General features: G+C 37.7%; 1 protein-coding gene across 2 annotated transcripts; it reads right to left on the reverse strand.

Annotated features, from left to right (window-relative positions):
* Positions 1–3,464: 3,464 nt before the first annotated feature.
* Positions 3,465–25,232, reverse strand: LOC131026684 (UPF0161 protein At3g09310). Of its 2 annotated transcripts, none has more exons than XM_057956612.2 (5): positions 25,136–25,232; positions 24,646–24,727; positions 24,368–24,448; positions 23,531–23,671; positions 3,465–3,866 (listed from the first exon to the last, which is right to left on the reverse strand). In XM_057956612.2, the coding sequence occupies exons 1-5, from the start codon at positions 25,187–25,189 to the stop codon at positions 3,808–3,810; spliced, it is 417 nt and encodes a 138-aa protein (XP_057812595.2). In that variant the 5' UTR covers positions 25,190–25,232; the 3' UTR covers positions 3,465–3,807. The 2 variants fall into 2 exon arrangements, with proteins under 2 accessions (XP_057812595.2, XP_057812594.2); XM_057956611.2 differs by lacking the exon at positions 25,136–25,232 and adding an exon at positions 24,817–25,111.
* Positions 25,233–26,264: the final 1,032 nt, after the last annotated feature.

Here is a 26,264-nt window from a genome sequence, read left to right on the forward strand (position 1 = left end):
GATTCTGTTTCGGTTGATTCATCTCAAGATGAGGTGCCCCTTACTGCTGATGAAGCCCTGGTTGATGTTACTATTGTTGCAGCCCCTTCCGCCCCCTTGGATCCTCCTCTTGCTGCTCCTGCTTCTCACCTTCACTCGGCTCCTGGCGTTACTTCTCTTGCTACTGCTCCGCAACAACAGTCTGGCAGTGACTCTGCAGGGTATTCTCTGTTTGTTTCTTCTTCAAAAGCTCCTACTGATAGTGTTACATGGACGGTGGTTTGTCGTAGGCGGAAAGGAAAATCTAACCTCCTTTCCCAAGCCCTCCTTTCTCAAGATTCGGGGTTTTCTCCCCCCTCTTGATTTGGTTTGGGTGTTGTTGGTTTGACTGGTTGGTTTGGCCAGTCCGACTTTGGTCTTTAAACTTTGATAGCCTTTGGCTTTGTTTTGGGTCAGCGCCTTTCTTAACGTTGCTTTGTTTCAAAAACAATTAGCATTAGTTAACGCTAATTGTAGAAGGATTGAGGTCTCTTTGTTAAGGGTCAGCACCCTGTTAACACTGTTTTTTTATCAAAAACAAACACATATCATGATTTCACTCCGTAGGAAAGAATTTCATTGCCTCAAAATCTATCATCTCATTAAACAAACAAGAGTTTTCCCTTGCAATAAAACCAAAGTCTTTCGACCACTTACGATGCTCCATAACCAAATCCACCTCCCCTAGTCCAAACTCAATTGAAGAAGCTTTTGCTAGTGGGCTATGACAACAAGCCAACATCTGCATTAGAAGCCTCCATGAGATAACCCAATTGGTCTCCACCCACCACATATCCACATTGACATCTGAACTACATTAAGGTCATATGGATCAAACACCAAAGCACTATTGATCATTAATGGAAGCATGATACATGCAATCCCTCTAAATTTCTTATTAAGAGCTTGCTAGTGGTGAGTTTATGTCCATTCCACTATCATCTGTTACAATCAAGATCACATTTTAACTACCACCAAAGATTAGTTGATTTGAACTATTAGTTGCACATCAAATTCATTCAAAAGAGGGTTTTATTTACACAAATTGATTGCACCCTTATGTGATTGTAGAAACATTTTCAAAATTAACATTTAAAAAAGATAATTTTAAAAGTTTTTAAAAATGACTTAAGTATGCATGATATTTTACGAAATGTTTAGAAAATTTGAATTATAACACCAAAATGCTACCCTATCTAATTAAAAGAGGTTTGACCAAAAGAAGGTTTAGTGGAAACCTACATTTGGGTAAGTCCAATCTACTTCCATTATATAACTTCTACCATAAATAATTATCCACTTATAAAAGAAACTTGATTAAAAGATAAGTATTATATAAAAGCTAACTTTATGATATATATATCATAAAGTTAAAGTACAAATCATCTCAAATTATAGATAAACTCTTAAGCTTGAGGTATTATTTTTTAGCATTTGTTTCCTTATTTGATAATGTGCTAATTTTAACACTACAAATTGTCATTATTTTAGTGTATATTCCTATAGCATATTTTAAGAATCATTTTAATTCAACATTGACCTTTTCCTTCACCAATATGTCAATTTCTACATCACACTCTAGTATTTTTCTCATGTTGTCTATCTAAGTTCTAGGTATCTTATCTAGTATACAAACACAACACTTATCTAGCATACAATCACAATACTTAGATGTCTAGGTAACATGCTAGGTTCACGTGAGTTTTCACGATTTGAACCTTTGCTTCCCACCTAATTACTTACTTTTACCTAACATAACATCTATGTGTCTCATGTTTATAAAGGTTGATATTTAAAACATGCATTTTAGATATTGCTTGTATGATAGATAGCTTTGTGAAAGATTTGTAATTAATATTACAATTTTTTTAATAATGAAATGTTTGGGTTAAGCTTTAAACTAGTAAGTTTAGAGTGTTCTTATATAGTTTATGATGTGACATCTCTTACATATAAATGTTGATATTTGACCCAAAAAAAAAAAAAAATTAATTAAGATTATATTTAATTTGGTTTAAATTAAATGATATGACATGACATGACATTTTCTTACATTTAAATAATGTTACAAAAACTACACAAAAAAAAGTAGTATGATATGACATTTAAAAGTTGTTTGCCACAAAAAAAAACCCTTAGAAAGCCAAAGCCAAAATATTTTCAACATTTCTAGTTAACCACCATACTTAAGATCTTATCAATTTCATATGAATTTTTGTTTCATTTTGAATATTTGAAGAACTTAAATGTTCCAACACATCTACCCCTTTCCACTATTAACATAAGTTGCAATGATGTACTATGATGTACTATGCTCTTAGCATGTGAAATATGTTTTGCAATGATAATTCTTAGCAAATGAAATATGATTTGCCATGACAATAGACCATGCTCCTAGCAAGTGAAATGTTCCTAAGCAAGTGAAAAATGGCTAAGTAATACACATTGTTAATGAAAATGTCAAATAGGAGAAAAGCACCAGTAGTTGAGCATGTATGAATTGTTGTGAGGGTCATTGATACTTTTTGCTCCAATAATAGTACAAATAAAAACTATTGTTTGAAACATAAAATATCAATTTTTTTATGTTTATATATTAATAATTACAATACATTGCACAAATAGTTGCGACTTTAAAGTTGTTTTTGCTATGAAATGTACCATTAGTTGTAAAAAGCAACCAATCATGTGATGTCACATCAACTGCACAAGTATAGGGGCCTCTTTTTCACACCTATTGGTCTCACTTTTATTTTGGGCTGTTTTGGACACCTTGGCAAAAAGCATGTTGATATGGAACCAAACTTGATGATGTGGCCCTAAAACCTTAGTTATAAGCAGGGGAATTGCCAAGTAAGCTGCTGTAAAAAATTGGGAGTGATTTGAAATTTCCACGAAAGATTTTAAGAAGCACGAAGTTAGGGTGGACAACTACTAGGTCCTCTCCCCTATCTCTATAGTATTACTTTTGATGAAATTAAATGAAATATATGGCTACCAAGAAAATTCTCAAATGCATGTCTTCTTAAAAACTTCTCAAATGTACTTATTTTAGCTTTTGTTTCTTCGATGGTCCTGGATGCGAGCCCATGAATGATAGCTAATCTAAGACCCTAAAATATTTGCATAGTAATTCCTGGTAATTATACAATCCACACAATTTAGGTCAATCAAATTTGAAAATATAGTTAAACAATATAACAAAGAAGCCTAAAATTACCCTTTTAGTATAGATTTCATTTGGTCAATAAAATGTTTTCAATCCTTCACAGTATTGTCATTGATCACTTCACAGTATTGTCATTGATCACTGAATTGATTTATCAAGTAATTGCTTTTAGATATGATTGTCTTTTTTGCATCACCGAATTGATGTCAATGCACCCCATTTATATGATATATCCTTTAACTTTAATTACATTTATACATGTTAAGAGAAGCAAAAATAGATTTAAAATCAGATGATTCTTCGAGTTATAAGATTTTATTTTTTTTCCATAGAAGTTCATAATTTGCACATATAGATAATGATACGATATCCCGAGCTTCCAAGAAGAAAAAACCAATATAGTGGAGATGTTCATTTTCCAATATAATTGACACCATTTAGCTAGGACTGTCAAGGCCGAATCATATTGCCAAGTGTCAGTAATAGTCTAATAGAGGCTCTGTGACAAACTTATAACTAATAGGGGCTCCTATATTTTATATTGGTGGCAACTCCAGGAATGCCAACTTATGTATCATATTCTCATCCAAACATGGTGTTGTACATTGTCATTAATGCCTCTATGGAGACGGTGGCTTGCTCTCATCAAACCAACGAGGAGGATCAAAGCCTGACCCACCTTCAAAAACCAATGAGGCAAATCAGGTCCCTCATCAAATTGCAAGAAATAGCATTGGCATTTTTCAAATATAATTATCACATACTGTTAGAAAAAAACAGGTATGCAAAACAGTAAAATAATGTCAAAGGCAACATATTCTAATTGAAACAAATAATTAAGTTGCTTTCCTATAAATTTTGAATTTCTAAAGCCTAATAATGAAGAAATGTGAGAGAACTATAAAATTTAAGTTGGGAATCATGCATGGCATTATGACAGTTTGTCATTGGGTTAATAGTATAGCTATTCTCAATCACAGTAGCAAAGTTAAGTGATTTCTTACAAAGTTTTAAAAGCTGGGAAGCTGCAACTACTGGACGGCAGTAGGTGGAGATAAGTTTTTACTTTTCGAATTCAAGTTATATTTTGAGCATGGTCATCTTGGCCACATCTGTCCAAAGGACCAGAAAGGGGCTTCTTTCACTTTAAAGGTGGATGAATCTGAGGAAATAATCAGGGCTTTATAGGATTCTTTCTGCTCCAGGTCCTATAAGTAAGTAAAATATGGAAGGCGATATCAAGAAGGACTGTTACTAAGGACACAGCTACAAAAAGGAACGAGACCATCTGTACTTGGAGATTTCAACTTCAATCTTTCCATATTGTGGATGAGGAGGAATTTAATACTGAAGCAAATGCAGTGCCATAAGGAATGCAAGCAGCTGTTAACTTCCTTTGTTTTAACATCTTTGAAGAAAGATAAACTCTCGGCCTCTAAAGCAGGGCCTATCACAAGACGAGGGAATTCTTGCACCTTCAGAATCTCATTTAAAGGACTCAAGAAAGATATCAACTATGGGCTAAGACGACCCTGCAAGAGTTGGATGATACTGAACAGAAGCTGCAAGGATTTAAGGTCATCCCAATAATAAACTTCCTCTAGGAACCATTGGCAATTGGATGTCAAGATCTACCACTGCCAGGCTTACCCCCGTTACCCCTCAACCTTACCCTATTAACATGGCCTAAAACTTAAGAGGTCAAAAACAGACCAGATCAGGTGCAGTCCATGGGTGAATTTTGAATAGATACCCTTGGGTCAATGGCAATCAGCCAAACAGGCAATCTGAGATTGACAAATGCACTGGTTGATACTGCCATAAGACAAACATTCCTGGTGGCTTCCATGAAGGGCACTTAATGAAGTTGATACAGGTGGTCCTGCCATTTACATTTTTTGCAAAACAAAAAGAAAAACCAACAATATGCATGGTGTAAATTATAAGATGACAGTTTTTTGACAATTCTAAAACCTTTCAACAAGAGACGGATGGTCATTATATCATTTGTTCAACTCGGTGTCATTTTCGGATTGTAAGCAAAGAAGACTGCAAAGCCAAAGACAAGGTATCAAGCAAATGTACTAGGATCAGCCTGTTGCCAACCAAATGCAAAATAACCTTGAACTTTGACCAACTTAATTAAGATCCTTAAGTTATATACTAAATATCCAATTGATCATTGAGTGTTCTATATTCTGAATTATCATCTAAGGAAACAGATTAACATTATCAGCATATTTAAAATTGAACAATAATGAGAAAACAAATCAAAACGGTCCCTTTAATTGGGGAACCAAAGTATTTCCTCTCAACAAATGTTTATCTTAAATGCAAATCAAGTAAGGCAAGGGCAATGGAACATATTTCTCAAATGGATCTTGTAGAAGGAAGAATCAGTAAGATAATAATTTATCTCCCAAACAGCAGACGTGGCTTAAGAAATCATGTTGATGAATCCACTGAAATTCCACAGAAAACCACTCAAATCTGTCATATGTATGTTTCAAAGTCAGTCAAAGTCATAATAGACCCTACAACAGCAGCACCTCCAAGCCAAATTTTAGTGAAGATTAATGATAACATTCCCAGTATATAGTAGCATTGAAGACTGGACAGCAGCAGCACCTCCAAGCAAATTTTTAGGGAAGAATGTGAATAAAGTTCCCAATCGGCAATATATAATAGTATTAAAGTCCCTCTAACAGAAGCAAGTCCAACCCAATTTGGAAAAATGCAATTTACAATGAAATCTACATTCTATTTGGCATTCATGGCGGCTAAGAAAAGTTTGCATGTAGATGCTATGAAAATATCAATTATTCTCATGCAGCCAAAACCTGTATCTCGATAGAACTAAGAGTTTTCTTAACTTGAAAGATTTCGTTCAGCAACTTGCCACAAGTTCTGAGACATTGCACCAAGGGAAGATTATTTTCTGTGCTGATAATGAACAAGAAGCAGTCTTTGAAGAGTTAAACAAACAAGTATGCAATTTAATAATTTACCAATGTTTGGTGCTGCCCACTAATAGATTCCTTTTGTATTCATGTGAGGGATTTATCAGTGAAGATTTCCTAAAGCCTTCAAAACTGCATGTTTTGCTGTCAAACCTATTAACAAAGAGGAATGGTTAAGAAAAAAGATAACCATTTATATTTGGCATCAGCTGGGATACAAATAGATGGGACTGCTCTATAATTTGTCTGTGCACGGTGCAGGGAATGATTGCTATGTTTTTGCACTATGAAGGTGAATTTTCTGTCAACTATGACTTAACTCGTATGCAGGGCAGCAGCACTATAATGATTGTAGCATGCCAACTTTGTCTGTGGCACAGGTTGTCCAATGTATGAAACATGATAATACTTGACTGTGACTTCAACTGTGAAGATACAGAGATCTGCAACAGGGGATATATATTTTGTAGATATTATGATCAAGATTAATCATTGCTTATTACTTGGACTAATAGTTACATTTGTTGTGGACTCATGCTAAGTAATGTGTAGCTATGTAACAACCAAGTTTCAAGGTTGATGGCATAGATACAGCATAAAAGATGAAGTGAGTTGTCTCTGCTTCATGTCAAAAAGATTTGGACAAATGACTTGAAAACTTTGGATAAATTTGAGGGTTGCAAACTCTATTAGACAATAAAGTTCCAATCCTTTCTAACAGTAGTTCAGTATTTGTCGGGGGCATAACCTTTACACTAAATCCTGATTGATAAAGGATTAATAAAACATAAATGCTTCTTGATTTTTTGTAAATCGTAAATGGGCATGTCATCAATCAAACATGCATTGAAAGGTTGTAATTTTCTTTCTTTGAAGTAACAAAAATGTGCCTGGGTACATTAGGAGACAGCTAGCTGTCCTCAGAACAGTTGGGGGACATCTAGACATCCCTTGGCTGTCCCAAGGACAGCTGTCCATCTCCTAATGAACCCACACATCCGTTTAAAAAACAATTGCACATACCGGGGACATTTCCAATTTTTTTGCAAAATAGGAAACAGGGTAGGGATGTTTCCTACCCATCCTCACATCCCAAAAACATTCCCTAAGGGGAACATGGTCATATTTGGCAGGGGATGCATCCCCAGGGAGGATGGTAAAAGAGTCGTGTTGAGTTAAATTATACTCCTCTTAGGACCTAAGATCATTTTTTAATGTTGAAACTTTGGACTTGTTACGAAGATACAAGTAAGAGAAGTTGGTGTAGATCTTGAGAAAAAATATTCTATGGTAAACTAGGCTACCTTTGTGTTTGCCATAATGTACCCAGAGCTGTTATTTGCATCCTCAAAGAGAGAAGAAGAGACAACTATTAGGAGAAACTTGTCAATTTAGCATTCAAAAGACAGTAGCAAATCTACAAATATATTTGTGTTGACCCAAGATGACATGATTTTCAACTGCTGTGAGCTAACTCTATATTTCTACATATCAAAAGTTAGATTTATATCAGCCTTTGTTAGTATTGGACCACAGCATTGTATTAGTAGATCTCCTAAGTGGTTTGCCACTGACCAATAAACAAAATTATTACATTTCAGTGATTGTTAAGCAAAATCACAGTTCTTGAATATAGCCATAATTACACAACAAAAAGACCAATTATTCTTTGCAGTAGTTTAAAATTTTAAATACATTTTCAATTAACATGGCCTCTTGTGCCCTATCCAATTTGGTACAGCTTTGTGCACACTACATTGAAAACGATTGCCACCTCTACTCTGCAGACTGATAGGAAAAACTGAGGTAAAGAAAAAAAAATGATCATATCAATTACTGAGAATTTATAATCACTCAAATCCAAAGTCATTATATGATGATGTCTCAATATTTTCCATAGTTGCTACAAGGGAATTCAGAATCATCTTGAAATATCCCCTTTTTGACCACGTTTTGATTATCAGATTTTATCCCTAAAGCAATAATACAAAAAAATAGCAATTAAAGAAAGGTGCTTTCCAGACACCTTACCATTTCCACATTTACTGATTCAACACAGATTCGACTGAATTGACATTCTTACACCAAATCTTCTACGATGACCAATTAAAATTTTTTGGACTCTCAGAACCAGATGGTGAAGATAAAGTAGAACTTTTTTAAGTTGAGTATGTTTGCAAATTATTAACTTGTAATGTGTCATGTCCCCACCATGACAACCATACTCGCACCATCTCTAATAAGGGAAAATTGTCTTGTTTCAAGATTTCACAATTTTCTATAACTCAAATCATGCCCAAACATCAACCTGACCCTATGTTAATGCAAAGAATGATATATACAAAGCGCCCCAGGCATTTATCATTGTGTTGTGACGTATTCACACATCGCCCCATTGCAAATGGGGACCCCTACTTTTTGCTTTCTAGGGTTGGTTTTCTTGGCTTAGTCTTTTAGGTTCTTGATTATTAATCTTTGCATTGGAGAGTTTCTAGAGAGCTCATTAGATAGGATGGTCTGCTTGAGTTGAAGTGGGTCAGTAGGTGGTCCAGGTCAGGGTCTCTGTTGAAAGTTCCTCTCAGTCTGGCCTGGGTCTTGTTTCTAGGGTTGAGTCTTGATTGAGTTTGAGGAAGTCTTTGTGTCATGCTAGGAGTCTTCCCTTTTGAGACCTATGCCATTGAATCAAGTCAAGGTTGCCTTGGACATTAAGTTGAGCAAACTTTTGATCATGAACAATGAGGAATTTGGGTGAGAATCTCAAATTCGCTCCTGACCCTTTCAGAGGTACAGGAGCGAATTCTTCAAAAGAAGGCTTCCCCCCCCCAAACTGGATGAAATACTCTATCTCAGGGCCTTGTTTGATGCAATATCCACTTACCTATCCCTTAGAGAAGCATATCAAGGAGACTTGAACGCAAAGGCTAGAAGACAATGGAGAATTTGAGCTAGATTGTGAATTTCGCTCTTGACCCTTCCAGGGGTACAAGAGCGAAATCTTCCTTAGCTCTCTTTGCCCTCCTATTTTGGACAAAAACTTCACTTTAAGACATAGATTGGGAGGAAATTAGTTTGAATTCACCCTTGGAGATGCCTTGGACAAACTTGGACTTGGAAATTTGGAGAGAAAGTCTCGAATTTGAGCATTATTGCAAAATTCGCTCCTGACCCTTCCAAAGGGACAGGAGCTAAATTCCTTAAAAATCCTCTCTTGGTCCTAACTTGGACTATAACCCTTGCTTCCAGGCCTTGACTAAATGAAGAATGATCGATCCATGCCCTTGGAATGAGTTGCAACGATATTGGATGAGGAATTTGAGCCAAAAAGCAAAATTTCGCTCTTGACCCTTCCAGAGGGGTATGTACCTTCCAAGGGTACACAAGCGAACTTGTCAATAGTTGCTCTTTGACTCCAAATTTGAGCAAGGAAAACCTTAGGATGCCTTCCTAGCATGGACCAAGGTCAAAGCAAAAGTAAAATGAAGGACAAATTGAGTGAAAATATGAATTTCGCCCCTGACCCTTTCAAAGGGTCCAGAGCGAAATTCCTCTTGAGGTCATGTACCTTCCAAAGGTACCTAAGCAAAACTGTTAAGATGTACTTTTGATCCAACATTTTGAACTAGGCGCCTCCTTAAGGTGATTTGTTAGCATGTCCTAAGGTGAGAACAATGTGAATGAGGGTGAAGTTTGAATGTTTGAATGATATCTAAGACTAATTCCTCAAATTCGCTCCTGGCCCTTCGAAAGGGTCTAGAGCGAATTTCCTTAAATCTCCCTTCTTGTTTCGAATTAGCATCATAAAACTTCTTCCCATGGTGTGATTGAGGGAAGGTTGATTTATCCACGCCTTCAAGTAAATTGAGTGATATAAAAGGCAAAGAATTTATGCAAATTTGAGAAATTCGCTCCTGACCCTTCCAAAGGGTCCAGGGCGAATTTCACCTAAGCTCTTGACCCTTCTAGAGGGTCCAGAGAGAAATCCTTAGGACTCCCTATTTCACCTAATGCATCAAAAAGATCTTGTTTTAAGCTAAATTGAGGGCGAATTGACTTGATGGTGATAGAAGGAGGCTTGAAAAGTTGAGTTCAAGGCAAAGTAATGATGAATAGAAGATGAATGGCATCAAAGGAAGAATTTTGCTCCTGACCCTTCCAAGGGGTCTAGAGCGAATTCTCCTAAAAAATGTATTTGTTCCTTGTTTAGGTCAAAGTTTTTGTTCCTATGGCATGGTTGAGAGAGGATTGATGTATACTTGCCTTGAGAAGTGAATTGAAGCAAAGGAAATGATGAATTTGAAACTAAATGACAAAAATTCGCTCCTGACCCTTCCAAAGGGTCCAAAGCGAATTTTCCTAAGATCCTCCCTTTTGCCTCAAATTTGGACTAATTTTATGCCTTGGAACCTTAACTAGGAAGATATCATGCCTTGGAAACAATTGAAGTAAAGAAAAATGATGAGAAAGTGAAGAATTTGTGCGAAATTGCTTAATTCGCTCATGTACCTTCCAAAGGGTCCAGAGCGAAAATTTCATTATAGGTCCTGTCCTTAGAGAGGGTCCAGAGCGAACTTCTTCAATGGACCTTGAACCTTGCCTAGGCCCTTGAGCGAAACCTATTTTTAAGCATTTTTTAAGGCAAATGACTTGTTTTTGATGAGAAAAGGATGAGAAATGAATTTCTATGAAGGAAAATTGAGCAAAATGCCAATTTCGTTCCTGACCCTTCCAAAGGTATAGGAGCGAATTTCTTCTAAAAGTGTGTCTTTTCCTCCTAGCTTCAAGGGAAATTGATTCAAATATCTTCTTATTGATGATTTAAGGTAAGAAATGCCATGTTAGGATGAATATATCATATGTGCTTGACACCATCTTTTGTTTTGCAGGTCAACAAGATCCAGTTGGAGGGAGATTAGGCCAGGACAAGAATAACTTCTTCGGGCTTCATCCACATTAAGGACGCCTTAGATGCATGAGAAGGTACCCAAGGTGTTGCTAAAATCAAAGGACCTCAAGTGTTAGAACTATACTCAAGGAGATCACAGGATATCAAGAAGAAGGATCTTGCAAGCACTTCAAGGCGATATGAGCTACCAGAGGAGTGACTTGACCATGAAGAGGCCTCATCATACACAAGAGAGTCAAGGAGAGGTACATCATACATCAAGTACATCAAGGACGGAAAAGGATCAACCAAAGTCAGTGCAAGGGTAGGTTGAAGAAGCAGATAGTTTCAAAAGAGTTAATCAAAGTTAACTTCTCACCATCATCACATTGAATATCATGAAATATTGCTCAACGTTCATTGACCAAGCAAACGCAAGACAAGGTGGCATCCCAGTCACTATTCCTCCAATCAGAAGGCTCTGCATCAACATGTCCATATTCGATGAACCACACTTACACATGAAGGCACAAATTTCGATGTACCTACCTGTTGACGTGTATTTTGTACACCATCATACACAGAATAAAATACCAATAGGCATCTTATCCTCTCTTGAGAAAATAGTCTCTAACTGCTGAAGATACGCATAAAGGATCAGTTAGGTAGACTCCAAGGTTCTTTTAGTAGGGTCTCTACGTGTGGACAAGCTTCCAACGGTATGATGTGATTTGCTGTTTCCTCCAAGGGGCCTTACGTATTCCGAAAGCTCAAGATTTTACTAAACTAAGAAACTTTTCAAAAATAACAAAAGAGTAGGGTTTGAAAGAGGTCTAATCTAGTCTAACCCTATGAATGACTTAGTATGGACAAGACTTGGCAAGATTCAACCAACTTCAATTTTGCCATAAGATAACAACTCAATTGAAATTAGTGCGATCTTCTAAGGTAATAAAATGATATTCAATGCATCAAAGATCATGGACACTACTACGAAGGTACATATCCAAGATACAATAATGATTGAAGATTAAGGGATTCAAGGTATTCTCCAGTCGACCACGCAAGGCGTTCTTACAATCAGCAAGAAGCTAGTGGTTTGGATTACGAATCCTACCAAAGATCAAGTCTCACACAATGTCCTTCAAACTAACAAGCTACTTTGATTGAGCATGATTCAAGTAAGTTAAACAACCATGAAGATAACTTAAGAAAGTTGCAACAAAACACCATAACTTCAATATTTTATTGATTTCCAAGTAATCATATACAACAATTGCTTGAATTTCTCTCTTCAAACTCAATCTTGCTACAAAATAAAATTGCTTCTAGCTCTAATCTCTCTTCTCTATTACATCAACTATTGACTATTACTCTATTAACTATTACCAAATGAAATGAAAAATGGGGGTATAAATAGCATCCCCAGTTACAATGAAAGGTCCGGATCGAAAGTAGATCAACGGTCAAGATCATGACACCCAAACCCTAATTAGGGTTTGTTACAAATGGCCTCCTTTTTACTGAACAATATTTAAATGCATAGCCAAATATTAAATTTGGCACAAAAACCTAGGAGACATAAACCAATGAGAAATAAGATGTCATGTCATCTGTAACAACCTTTCATCTAGAATCTTATTCCCTTTCCAATTCTCTTTCTTAGCATATGCAATGAATCTTGAAACGATTCCTTCGATTTCTGCAATTGGAATCTCGGGAAGATTCTTCATACTCTCTTCCAAGTGGATGACCTGATCGAATGCATCTAGAAGAGCTGCGTCCCAAGTAGATTCAAGTTCCTTTGTTCTTTCAATCAAGAGCATGGTGGCAAACATCTGATCATACTGCTCATCTGTAACATTTGCGTCCTTGCAAAAGATGATCTTGATTCTATCCTCTAGTTCCTGCATATCCACATCTGTCTCGACCTCGATCCTTCTGTCAAGAATGGTACGAAGTACCTCAAATACTCTGTCCTGGATCGGATTGATCACCTCCTCAACTTGGCCACATCTAGTACTGATGTCTTCGAAGAAAACATTCTTCATATGGAGTAAGGTTGACCAATGAAACAAACTGTGAGGTTCTCCATCCAAGATCTTCTCCTGCGCTAAAATCTTCCTTGATGTGTGTCTAATAACTTTCAAGACAGGAATGATAACGTCCTTGGTATGGGCGAATGCAGCTACTGTTATCATCAAATTGTGGATCATCTCAAGAACCTGGATAGCTTGATGAATAATCTTCATCATCCTTGTTACAAACTCCATAGCCACTGTATGAGATCTATCCATCCAATTACTTGTACGTTGGACCATGTTCCTGAATCTTTCTGCTTCATTGATTGATTGAAGCGGCAATGCTTGCACTGGTGATCTAACTGGATCCTGACGTCCCAAAGGTTCATTGATGTGACTGAAATATGTCCTCCATGCACCGACCTCTCTCTCAAGCTTTCTATTCTTCTCCATTTCTTCTCTAAGCTTGTCTTTCAATGCTTCAAATGAATCGGTAGCATCATCTAAAGTCTGCTCTGCTGTGGATGGTCCTAACTCAAAAGTCTGTATATCATATTCCTCTGCTAGGATCTCACCTTCATATTTGTCTGCTGCCGGTGTAGCTATCTGCAGTTTTCTGGATCCAGTCTCATCTCGAATCATCTTGGACATCTTGGTAGCCTTCTTCTTTTCTGTTACTTCATGTGAGCGTCCAACAAGGCTCTCTAAATCAATTGCATTGTCCTCGTCCTCTACTACGATCACCTTGGTTAATCTTTCCTTCAACCAATCTGGGATAATCGATCTGGTTTCTTGAACTTGAATCTCTTTATGCACTATTTCTTCTTGTCTGGGAGGAGATGTTATTTCATTGTCTTCTTTGTCTTCATCTAACTCATAGTCTTGGAGAGATCCATCTGGTGAACCATGCTGTGCCTGTCCTTCCTCCTGCCTATCGTTCTGTACCATCGACTCCATGGATTCTTCCACTTGAATTGTTCTCTTCTCAGGTCTAGAAGAAGTACTGGATGATCGATCTCTGTTAGCCTCTTGTTTCTTCTTAGAGGACTCTCTCTTTCCAGGTCTCTCTTTCCTCTTCGAACCTCTTGAATGGAGATTGCCCTCACTGGCACATCGAAGGTTACCTTCACCTGAATTTCTAGGATTAGGATTGCCTTCACTCACACTAGCTCCACCTTCAGCTGGTTTTTCTTCCAAAGTGAAAGACATAGCTATGCCTTGTTCTCTCAACTTCTGATGCTAAACGTCTACCCATCTACGAGTACAAGACAAGACTGGTGCCATCAAAGCATCTAAATCCACGACCTCGAGCTCATTCCAATCCAACCTTATTGATTTGCTTTCTCGATCATAGGAAGACTGGATATGTCTGCCACTGTCCTGAGCTTGGTCGGCCACTCTGTAAATCCTACATTTCCTGATGAAATCCAAAGGCAATCTAGAATGCATTTTCCGTTTCACTTCAAGATCATCTAAGAGATTCATCATAAAATCTTCAATCTGGTACTCATGCCTAAACTTCCTGCCGACTGTCTCCTCTAAATGTCCATGTGGATCAAAGCTTTCTCTCAAAGCAAAAGATGAAAAAGAATACAAGGCTAACTCCTTCTCTGCGTCATCCATAGCTAGAGCATTAGGACATACCTCAACTGAATTACCCAAAATGATAGGTACTGGAACTCCATTCTGATGTCTGTGTCTGAATGCCTTCACATATGTTGCCAACTGTCTTGTTACTTCAAGTAACACAATTCTGTCTGTCGGATATCTCGGCAACATGTATGGAGGTAAAGGACATCCATGCACTCTAATATAAGTGAACTTGGGAAACTGAATGAACCAAGCACCGTACCTCTTTATGAATTCCTGGGCATCCTGAGATAATCTGTTGTGAATTCCACCTTGCAACGTCCTGGTGATGTTCATCGTGAAAGTATCGTTAACCAACTTATAGTTGCTCCCTGGCGGATGATGCAAGTAGGCATAGGAATCACAAGCTCTGACCTCGCCGGGTCCTCTTCCAATCACTCCTCTGTGAGGTAGTCCTGTGTATTCAACACTCCTGATCAAGGCATAGATGACATATGAACTCATGTGGAAGGACTTAGTAGCCTTGAGTCTCCTCAACTGTACGTCCAAGCAATGGCTAATCATCCTAGCCCAATGTATCGTACCTTTCCCTTGAACAATCACCTGGATGAAGTAAAACATCCACTTCTCAAAATAGAAGGCATGAGGGGCTCCTGTAACTCGGTTGAGCATGGTAATTAAATCTCTGTACTCCTCCTGGAAATCAATCCTGTGCGGTGTGTTCGGGACCTTGCTCAGACGGGGACGACTTTTGAGTAGCCAGTTCTTATTGATAATGCTTAGACAAGCATCTGGATCATCTTCGTACATTGATCTGGCTCCTTCTATGCTCTTGTATATCATGTCCCTGTGCTCTGGAAGATGGAAAGCTTCACTTATAGCTTCCTCTGAAAGGTACGCCAAAGTGTTTCCCTCTTTGGACACGATCGTCCTGGACTGTGGATCATAGTGACGAGCACACTCGATCATCAACTCGTGGCACTGAACAGCTGGAGGAAAGCCGGCCGCCTTAATGATACCACTCTCGATTATTCTCCGGGCGACAGGTGATGGCTTGCCAATGTAAGGGACCTCTCGAAACTTCTTCGTGCTGAAGTTCCCCAAGTTGGTATCTCCAATGTTGTTCCACTTCGACACGATCTTGGTCTCCACTTCTTCGGTCTTCTGATCTTCTTTCATGAGAGCTGAGCGACTGGTGGATGCTCCCGCCTTCGGGGTCGCCATACCTACACAACATTTCATAATGAGAAGCTAGATTTTGCAATAAATAACATAGATTAGAGGATAAATTTTAGGAAACTTCATGATAAGTCTTTGAGTTATCATTTCCTAAAATAAAACGATTGAGCTAGGAATTCAAAATTCAAAATAACTCAAAATTTAAAATATGACGATGAATAAATAAAACAATAAAATCAAATCGCCATACCTCAATAGAGAGCTAACTCTAGAATGCAAAAAAGAACAAAATTCGCCTAGGCAAAATTGAGGTATAGATGATCTTCAACGTGATCTCCTCAAGAAATCAATTTCGCCACCTTTGTCCTTGACGTGATCTTCAAATATCGCCTTTAACGTGACCTTCAAATCTTGGCAAATTCGCTCAATATAGATCTTCAAATATCGCACCACCTTGGAAGTATTAGCGCCACCTTTGGATGATATTCGCACTTCTTCAAACACAATTTCGCACCACCTTTGATTGGGATGAAAGCTCGCACTTGAATGATAAAATAATGATGTAAAAATGATAGTTTTCACTCTCCTTTTATAGCGCTCACCTCTTCCATTCATTAAGGCCGACTTGGTGATATAAATCAATTTTCAAACGATTTTAATTAGATAATAAAGGCCGACCTCCATGTCAAAGCGCTCCATTCGATTTTTTATTTTTATTTTTTGATTAATTAATTAATTATTAAATGCCTTTGATTTTTAATTAATAAATTTCGATTTTTAAACAAGGCAAAATAATTAATAAATGCCAAACGCAATTTTTTAAATGCTAATTTAATAGGATTTTCAAAACTCATCGATCTTAGCATTTAAGGTAAATTTAAAATGTTCATTTGAGCGCCAAATTTTGAAAATGGAGTAGACGTACCTCATCGCCCTGGTCCCTTGGAGAGGGACAGGAGCGATTCACCATTTTTGTCATGATTTCTTGTAACTCCCACGTTCAACTTCTTCATTTCCACGTTCAAATCACCCATTTTGTCAGGTCCTTCAAGTTAGATCGCCTTGCACGTGCGCATAAGTGGCTTTGGATGTATCATCGCCCTTGTCCCTTGGAGAGGGACAGGAGCGATCCTAAGGTTTTTGCTTGAAATTCTCCATCTTGATATGAACTTTTCCTTGTATCATCTTCCAAATGCCATTTAAAACCTTGTGCGTCTTTATCTTAACGTGATTTTCAAAGGATATCATGTGTTTTGGGCCTTGGCTAACATCGCCCTAGTCCCTTGGAGAGGGACAGGAGCGATCTCCATGTCCTGGCTTAAATTCGTAAACATCTAACCTTTGTTCATCGTTTATTGCCTTCCAAATAGCGTCTTTTACCTTGTCCATCCTCGCCTTGCCTTGACTTTGAAGGAGTATGAGTGTTTTTGATGAAATCGCCTTGGTCCTTGTCCAAAGGACAGGAGCGATATGAGCTTTTTAGCTTGTTTGACAACATTTGGACGTTCCAAACTTTGATATATCACCTTCAAAAGACGCCTTGAACCTTGTATGACCTTGTGAAGCCTTGTCTTAACGTCATTTTTGCATAAATTGATCAATATACCCAATATCGCTCTGGTCCCTTCCTGAGGGACAGGAGCGAAGTTCAACATTGTGAGCTTGTTCTTGTTTTCTTCGACTTGCAATTATCTTCAATGCGTGAAATGACGTCCTTTCGATTCTCTTGGTAGCTTGACACTTGCTTGTCTTTTGAAATTCATGCCTTTATGGAAATATCGCTCTGGTCCCTTCCTGAGGGACAGGAGCGAACTGGGTCTTAGAGTGCAAATTCCTTCAATGTGATGACCTTGGTAACTTGTGCTTGATTGAAATGCCTTGAAACATCCTTGCCTCCTTGTTCCTCATCTTGGAAGGTCTTGATCTTGGAGGAACGGTTTTAAACTTGAATAAGAAGCAATATCACCATCATATCGCCCTGGTCCCTTGGAGAGGGACAGGAGCCATTCTAGCTCTTGTGGTCTTCATTTCACTTTATCACCTTCAAAGTTATATTCAACAGGTTCGTAATGCGCCCTTCCATTCATCCATGCCTTGGGATCGATTGAAACTGGACAAGAAAATCATGCATAACAAAAATCGCTCTGGTCCCTTCCTGAGGGACAGGAGCGAACTAGGCATTTTGGGTCCTTGCTGACATTTCAAAATCTTCAATTTGTCTTCAATGAGTTCATTTCATCGTCTTCCTTGCCATCAAACACAAACTTGCCTTGATCTTTGCCTGAATTTTGTCCTATGAAGAATATTGCTCTGGTCCCTTGGAGAGGGACGGGAGCTATAATGTACTTCGCCCTGGTACCTTCCTGAGGGACAGGAGCGATTTTAGCATTCTGGGTCATTTTCCTTCATAATTGCACTTCAAGTTATATTCATTTGATAAAACATCTTCCCTTGGACCTCTTCGAATTGTCAAGTCGTCAAAATCTTGCAAGGACAAAGCAAAATTTGATTTGTAGCTCCGGTCCTTCACTGAGGGACAGGAGCGATTTTGCTCCTGGAGGCATTTCTGTGTTCATGAAAATCTTCAATTTATATTCAACGGAAAGATCACGCCTTTCGCCATCACTTACAATTCGAAATTCATCTTGACTCTGCAGGAATAGTAAGATATTTGAAAACGAGCTCCCGTCCTTCACTGAGGGACAGGAGCGATTTTGCTCCTACAGGCCAAAATAACATGATTTTACAAGTTTAATCAATTCACGAGGCGAAAACAAATCATTCTCAATGCCTGGGATCAAAAATCAAAAAAGTCAAAATTTGGTCAAAAATATTCAATTGGACAAAAATTCACATTTCATCATCAACACTTAGACAAATTTAAGCTCTGCACTCAAAATTCCAATTGAAAATAGACCAATTTGGCGAAATCATTGCATTCAAAGTTTGCATCCTAGAAAAGGAAGCTCAAAACTCTCAAAACTGACTGGATTCTGGCTTGAAAAGATGTTAATTAAAACCCTAAGGCTTAACCCTAAATCCAGACAACTGACTGACTAACAAAATCCTAAAAGCGAAGCGAAAAGCGAGCGAAAAACGAGCAAAAAGAGGGGGTCCCCATTTGCAATGGGGCGATGTGTGAAATGGTCACAACACTACCCCGGTTTCCTGTTGGTTCACAAGCATTAAATGTAATTTTCTCATTGGCTAAAGGAGTTTGTTGTAATAGGTTTTCATCCTGAAATCCTAGCCATTGATTGTAAATCAATCAGAGCCATTGAATTGTAAAGAGCTCTCTATATAAAGCTCTGGCTCTTCATTTGTAAGGGTTAATAGTTGGTTAATAGTGAATAGTTTTTGAATAGGATAGAAGAATAGAAGCTTAGATAGTAATTAGAGTAGATTAGGAAGAGAACACAAGAAATTGTTGCCTTGATTGTAAATGAACTCCATTTTCATTGAAGATATGGTGAAATATGTCGTTTCTTTGCAATATGCATGGTTTCTCATTGAATCTTCATTTTAGATGGTAAATGATTGGATTGAATGAAGGAAGTTACTGAATGCACTCCCGTGGAATCCGCCTAGTCCAAACCACTAGCCTCTTACTGACTGTAAGTGCGCCTTGTGTGGTCAACTAGCATTGAGTGAGCTTAATCTCGAATCGTTATGCATCTATTGTTCATGCATTAACTTGAATGGTGATCAGTGTCTGAGGGTGTAACGATTAGAACATATTCAAAGCATCTCTTAGAAGCTTGCACTAAGTTGGTTTCGAATTGTTCAACCTGATGGTGAGACCCAACCCAGTAGGACTCCACCTAGTCGTTCATCTACCTTCTTACATTCTAGGTCTTAGATTAGACTATCTAAACCCTACACCTTTTTCTATTTCTTTATTCTCCCTGGTGAGTAGGTAGGACTCAAGTTCCAGCAAATTAAACGCTCAGGCAAACAAACGTAAGTCCCCTTGTGATTCCAGCATAATCACATCACACCAACAAAGCTTATCCACACATAGAGACCCTACATATAAGAACCTTGGAGTTATTTCGATTGATCCTTAGGCAAATCTTCAGCATTCGGATAACTTTGTTCAAGAGAGGATGAGATACCTTGGTATTTTATTCTGTGTTCGCATGTGCATAAAAAACACATCAACACATTGTTATTGAGGAGCAGTCCTATTATCAACTAAGGCAGCAACCTTATTATTAGTGCTGTGATCTCAACCTTAGTGAAGTAGTGATCTCTATTGTGACTAAGACAAACAAATTTATTAGTTTACGGTTGCAGGTCATTAGTAAAGAGACACACGTGTAGGGAAGTGATTTTGTTAATAACATTCAACGGATTAATCAAAGGCAACACAATATACTAAAGGTCACCACCCTTGGAAGGAAGATGATTGTTGGGAAAGACATAACCTTCCATCCCAAAGAGGAGAGATATATATTATAAAAGAATCATTCCAGCATTCAAGGGATGGCATGGACTAAGAACTAATCACAGCAATCAGCAAGCAAGGAACAAATAATCAGAATCAGACATGTATAAACAGTAGACACATATTCAGGATCAGACTCTCACTAATCTTTTTCAGACCTGTTATAATCAGCATCTAATAATCTGAATAATGGCTCTTATGGTATATATTTAGCTTATGCATTAATTTATTTTTTATATACATATATGTATGATTGGATATAAATTGCATGTGTCTGATTAATAAATCTGTTTGTGAAAACCCATCATGTATAGGAAGGAGGTGTATGGAAGAGGGAAATCATGAGGATTGCCATCTATGTAGGCCACCCTGAGTAGCTGACCATGTTGCCTGCCATTGGAACCAAGAGGGCCAAAGTTCCACTCTTGGGCTTAGATAGGACAATCAAGAAACCCCCATTACGATCTCCTCTACTACTCTACAATGATGGCTATTGACCTTAGGAGATGAGGCATGGATAGGGAAAGCAGGTACAAGCACCCCACTAGGTAGGTCACCCTGAGTGCATGTCCATGTTGCCTGCCACCAGGGCCAAGAGGGCCAAAGTTCTGATCTTGGGCTTAGTGTGGGATTTTAAGTATAAGTGACATTTCCTTATATCTTTCTTCTTTCTTATACTTTAAGTTATATTCCATATATACTGTCAGGATGTTTGAGAGTGGTTTCGGGCCTCCAGGAGTTATATTGCAAAATCTAGTTTTTGGAGGATTCTTCAGTTTTCCAGACTTAGTCAAATTTCAGGATCAGGACATTCCAGACTTAGCCAATTTCAGGGCATTTGAAGATCAGGATGACATTCCAGACTTTATCACTCACCAACTTGACCTAGCTTGGACCTTCAAGAATGATACTCACCAAGCAAGACCTAATTAGCAACAAGTGCAAAACCAGGCCCTAAGGAAGACTCTCAAAGAAACCCTAATTCAGACTTGTAATAAGTTTTTTTGGCCTCGCGGGGCGCTGCCCCTCGACCTCGCCCTGTATCGCGACAGGAAGCGCGCAAGGGGCGCTGCCCCTTGACCCCACCTTGGGGGCGCTGCCCCCAAGCCCCCGTCGAAAAATATGGGGGAAACTGTGTCGATAGAAGTAGAGAAAATTTAACCTCCGAGTCTGACATTGATTGGATCGACCAGGTAGATATAGAGGTTGAGACTGTAGCCATGGCAGAGGAGGAGCGGAGAGCACGAGCACAGACAGGAGATTCAGAGGCAGATAGTGACACGGATGTTCCTGATGTTGGTGAGCATGGCATGGTGTCACAGGGAGCGGCTATGGCAGTCGAATCATCCAGGAACTACCTTAGACGCCTTCGCAGGGGGCTGGGGCCGGATGGTGCAGGCTCCTCTGAGCCATAGACTTGTAGTTGTATTTACCTTTGGTATTTGTATGAAACATTTGATGATGATCATATGATGACATGGATTTTTTATTCCATGAGTTTTGTAATATTGTATACATTTGACAATATTTATATATCTATGTTTGTTATTTTCTTCAGCTACAATTTGCGTTTATGCTTATGTGATTGATGTATACTTGTGTATGTAATCAAATGAGCCGAGTTTGATGATGTTATTGTGTCTTTAAGGTGTATTCAATAAAGGGTGTCTGAAACAAGTTTTAAATATTTAAAAATCTCTAAATTTCTTGAGTTTTTCACTATCCCGAGTCCAGCCGAGTTTGGAGCCGAGTCTGACGCCGAGTCCCGAGTCCGAGTCCGAGTTGGCCTTGCCGAGTCCGAGCCGAGTCCGAGTCCCGTTTCTTTGGTTTGAATAGTAAGAAGTAATATAGATATTGTATGTGTTGATTTTAAGATTATTATATGTTATTATCTAATCCTAATAATGGGAGAGATATATATGTATGTGAATCCTTGGTCATGGTTGCAGGATCTAAATCCAGACCCTTATTATTTAAAGAAGATATTTTACTTGATAAAGAAGCTAACCCTAAGCCTAACTTATTACAATGGTGATTCTATGGCACAATCTAAGGTAAATCTGAAAGGGGACATTACATAATGTTCTAATGGGAACCCAATCACACCAAACAGTTGATCCCAGAAGAATACTGCAAAGGGAATATTTAATCCTACCAAATATTTGACATTTAAAATCAGCATAATGCAAGATAAAAACACTACTTTGTGAGTTGCTGAGGCACAAGGCATTGATCTTGGAAGCACACGGTAAAATTTAGAGGAAAAAGGAAAAAATATGTGAGGTATTCAAATTTTTTGCATCTACACAAATTCAAGATAAGTTTTCATAGTTCAAATTTTCAAAGGGGGAAGTATGATTGAAATAAATTTCCAAATTCAAATACTAGCAGGACATTCTTGAGTTCAACATTTATTGGCTTAAATTGTGAACGTTACCATCATCTTTAAATGGAATGGACAATCCTTTTAAATCGTGGAGCAATTTGAAAGACTGCATCTTGAATTAGATAATTTCAATCCTTTCTTGTATTTAATTTATCTAAAAAATTCCTGACATCATGTATGATAGGCCGATTCCATGGCAGAAATTGAGGCCACTAATTTACTAGGTAAACAGCTTCTTTTGCTGCTCAAATAGGAAGTGCACTGATGTTGAATAACAAAACACGGTGCAGACTTGGGCCTGTATCGTGCAAAAGGCTACTGCCAGGTGTAAGCATTCCATGTCTGGCTAAGAGAAATATTTGGTATACACATATGTGCAGGAACATACAATAAGATAAAAGGGGAAAATGCTATTTTCGGTACAATTCAAGTCATGAGTATCAATAAATGCTAGAATCAGAATACGGAGTACTTTATAAACAGCAACCACACCATTCAGCATATCATATAAGAAATAATATTACTTACAAAAATGTTGAGTTTGTTCTAGACAAGTGTAGAAAATTAAAAATCATTATCTCCATAAATTTTGATGATCTGAATATGGAGCCAATGGTTTCTCTTACACAACTTCCACCAATGTTCCAAATTCAAGTAAGAAGAGAAACAGATGGCAGCAGAGGATGCCACCCCCCCCCACCCCCCCACCACACACACACACCTTGAATACGTTTTTCTTTGAAATCAGATTTAAAAAGAACTAGCATTCCTATGGGAGGTCCAGAAAAAGTAAAGTCTAGTCTATAGCATTAAATCAATCTATGATGTGAAATATTAAAATCCATATGTATCAGAGTTTTAACACAAGTGAATCTTACCTAAAGGATTGCATCGGCATAGACGCCATGCAGTCAAAACGGTTCCTTTCAGAACTCCATACCGCTTATATGCTTGCATTGAATACTCACTACAAGATGGTACATAACGGCAACTTGAGGGTAATAGAGGTGAAATCTCCCCTGTTTCAAGATTCATAAGACATAAACAGATGGTGAGAGCATTAAAATGTTAAAATTTTAAACCTTTAATTCAAATGTCAAGGCAAAAAGTTAGTCCTACCTCCCACTTGTGAAGTAGTGTATAGGTTTATGTTGAGATTGGTTTAAGTGGGACTAGGATCTACTAATATAAATTCAAAACACAGAGAAGCACCATTTGAAGGGAGAGAAAGCCCTATCAATAACACCATGTTTAAAAAAGCCCTGCCAATAACAGCAAGTTGGAAAAAAGCCATATCAATTAGGCCATGTTATGTTTGTTGTATGAATATGCCAGCAATGCAAACAAGTTTCAATCTATACAGACTTGATTGTGCGAAATCTCCATGGTTAAGAATGTTTGAATAATAATGGGATGCATATTCTGCAGGAAAGTCCAGTAACCAGTTAAACTTCTCAGCCTCAGCAGTGACAACTAATACTAGGCCATGGTTCATTTTGCTAGATTCGGTCTCACCGCTCCACACATGTGAGCATCCCCTCATGCAATGAGAGCCAAATAAACCAATCCTTCAGTTCCCGACAAATTGGTCTAGAAGAAATGACTGATCAAAAGGTATGGATTGCAAGAAAAAGATTCATTTATTATTTACTGCACTTATCCAATAGCTTAAAAAACAAGAATTCAAGGCAGTAATTTCAAGAGGGTTTACTTACTTTTGTAGAACGTTAACAAGGCTAATGCTGCTTCTACACCAGGACCTTGGACATCTTTTTCCTCCATCTTGGCTTCTCTGCCTCCCATTATTTATGCAAATAAAAACCCCAAATTACATGAACATTAGTCAGGAAAACACTCCTTTTCCTACATCTCGGCTTCTCTGCCTCCCATAATATGCAAATAAAAGCCCCAAATTACATGAACATTAGTCAAGAAAACGTCACAGAAAGCTCTTTGAAAAAGAGATTTCATTGAATTTGTGGGTGTCTCATACCTGCCTTGTCTTCCTCAATACTGTCTTCATTTGAACACCATGCATAGACAATCCGTTTTGGGTTACTCAACCTGTCAATCAACTGAAAAAAATAATACCCAAAATTAAAGAGTGGAAAATTATTGACGAAAGTGCGTGCATTGGTTCAACCAGCTAAATAAAAACAACTACCTGGATATTGTAGGAACACTTAAACCTATTTCCATTCTTGGTGACATTGTGTTTGTGGAACATTTTATGATGGATTTGGGGTGTGAGTTTTAATATGGATTTTTGAGATAGAACCCCAGAATTTAACGTGACCATGGCCATTATCTGTTTGTTAATCTACTCAATCATTTGGCCTTCCAAATAAATTCGATTCAGAGGAAGTGTTATCTATTGGAATGTGATATTTTCACAGTCCATCTAAATGAATTAGAACGCTTCTGCTTAAAATCTGTATGATTACTTCCATAGTAGAGTTAATCTGGCACAATCTAGTAATCACCTCAATTAGCTTTCTTTGGCGAGAATTAATCTGTGCAAAGCTTTCAGCTGTCATTAGTCAATTTATAAGCATTTGGGCTGTTCTGCGTGAGTTTATGAACCTCAAGTCTAGCTGAATTGGTAAAATTTAATTTGCTTTTAAACTAATTCAAAGTTTTTAAAAAATAATAATATAAAATCATTCACCAAATTAATATATAAAAGGTGCAAAATTGGGCAGTGTTGTTGTCTATGTAATAACCTATAATCTATCTATAACTACAAAAACTAGATGATAATGTTGTTTTTGATTAGTAAAGCAGCGTTAACTAGAGCGTTGACCTTTCACATAGTAAAAAATTATCAACCACATACAAACAACATCAAAAATCATGATGTTGGCAACAAGAATAACAATCTGAAGGCAGTAAACAAAACAAAGTCGAACAGGCCAAAGAGAACCCTATCAAACTGGAAAAATCCCAAAACCCCAATCAAGGAATGGGAGAGACACCCAAACCCGGACAAAGGGGGGTTTGGGGGGGGGGAGAAGACTTCCCCTTCCGCCTGCGAGAAACAACAACACAATATATTTGGCTCAAATTTGTAAGGTATTCATGTAAAGAAGGAATTAAAAAGGTATTTTAGAGAAACTTGTGTATCTTATTGACATTCATGTTAATATGTATAATTTAGTAGTATTTTGAACTAATACTTAAACTCCAATATCATGTGTACTTTGTGTGCAATTATTGTGGCATTGTACACCATCACACAGGACTTCAACACCTTCATATACTACATAATGGTCAATGCAAGTTAGCAATCCTACTTAAATGGCATCCCTGTGAGGTTCTTTCGTCAAACTATGGGATTAGAACTTAGTTGTTAGAGAATATAATTGTCAAGCAGTTAGAAATTCAAGCAATTTGGGACATGAATATTTCTCTTCATCTCATCTTGTTTTGTAAATATAGACATTCATTCGTTGATGTTGAAGATAGGAAAATTGAATAGTTTAGCTAAACTAGTTTGGTGTGTTTACCTCATAATAGTCACGAGAATTCTCATTCCTACCCTTGTATGTAATATCTAATTATATCACATTAGTTTCTCTTTGAATAGAAGTAGCATGCTATTGCTAGAAGTTG

Source organism: Cryptomeria japonica, chromosome 1 (genome assembly GCF_030272615.1).
Source record: "Cryptomeria japonica chromosome 1, Sugi_1.0, whole genome shotgun sequence".
In the NCBI taxonomy this organism is placed as follows: domain Eukaryota; kingdom Viridiplantae; phylum Streptophyta; class Pinopsida; order Cupressales; family Cupressaceae; genus Cryptomeria; species Cryptomeria japonica.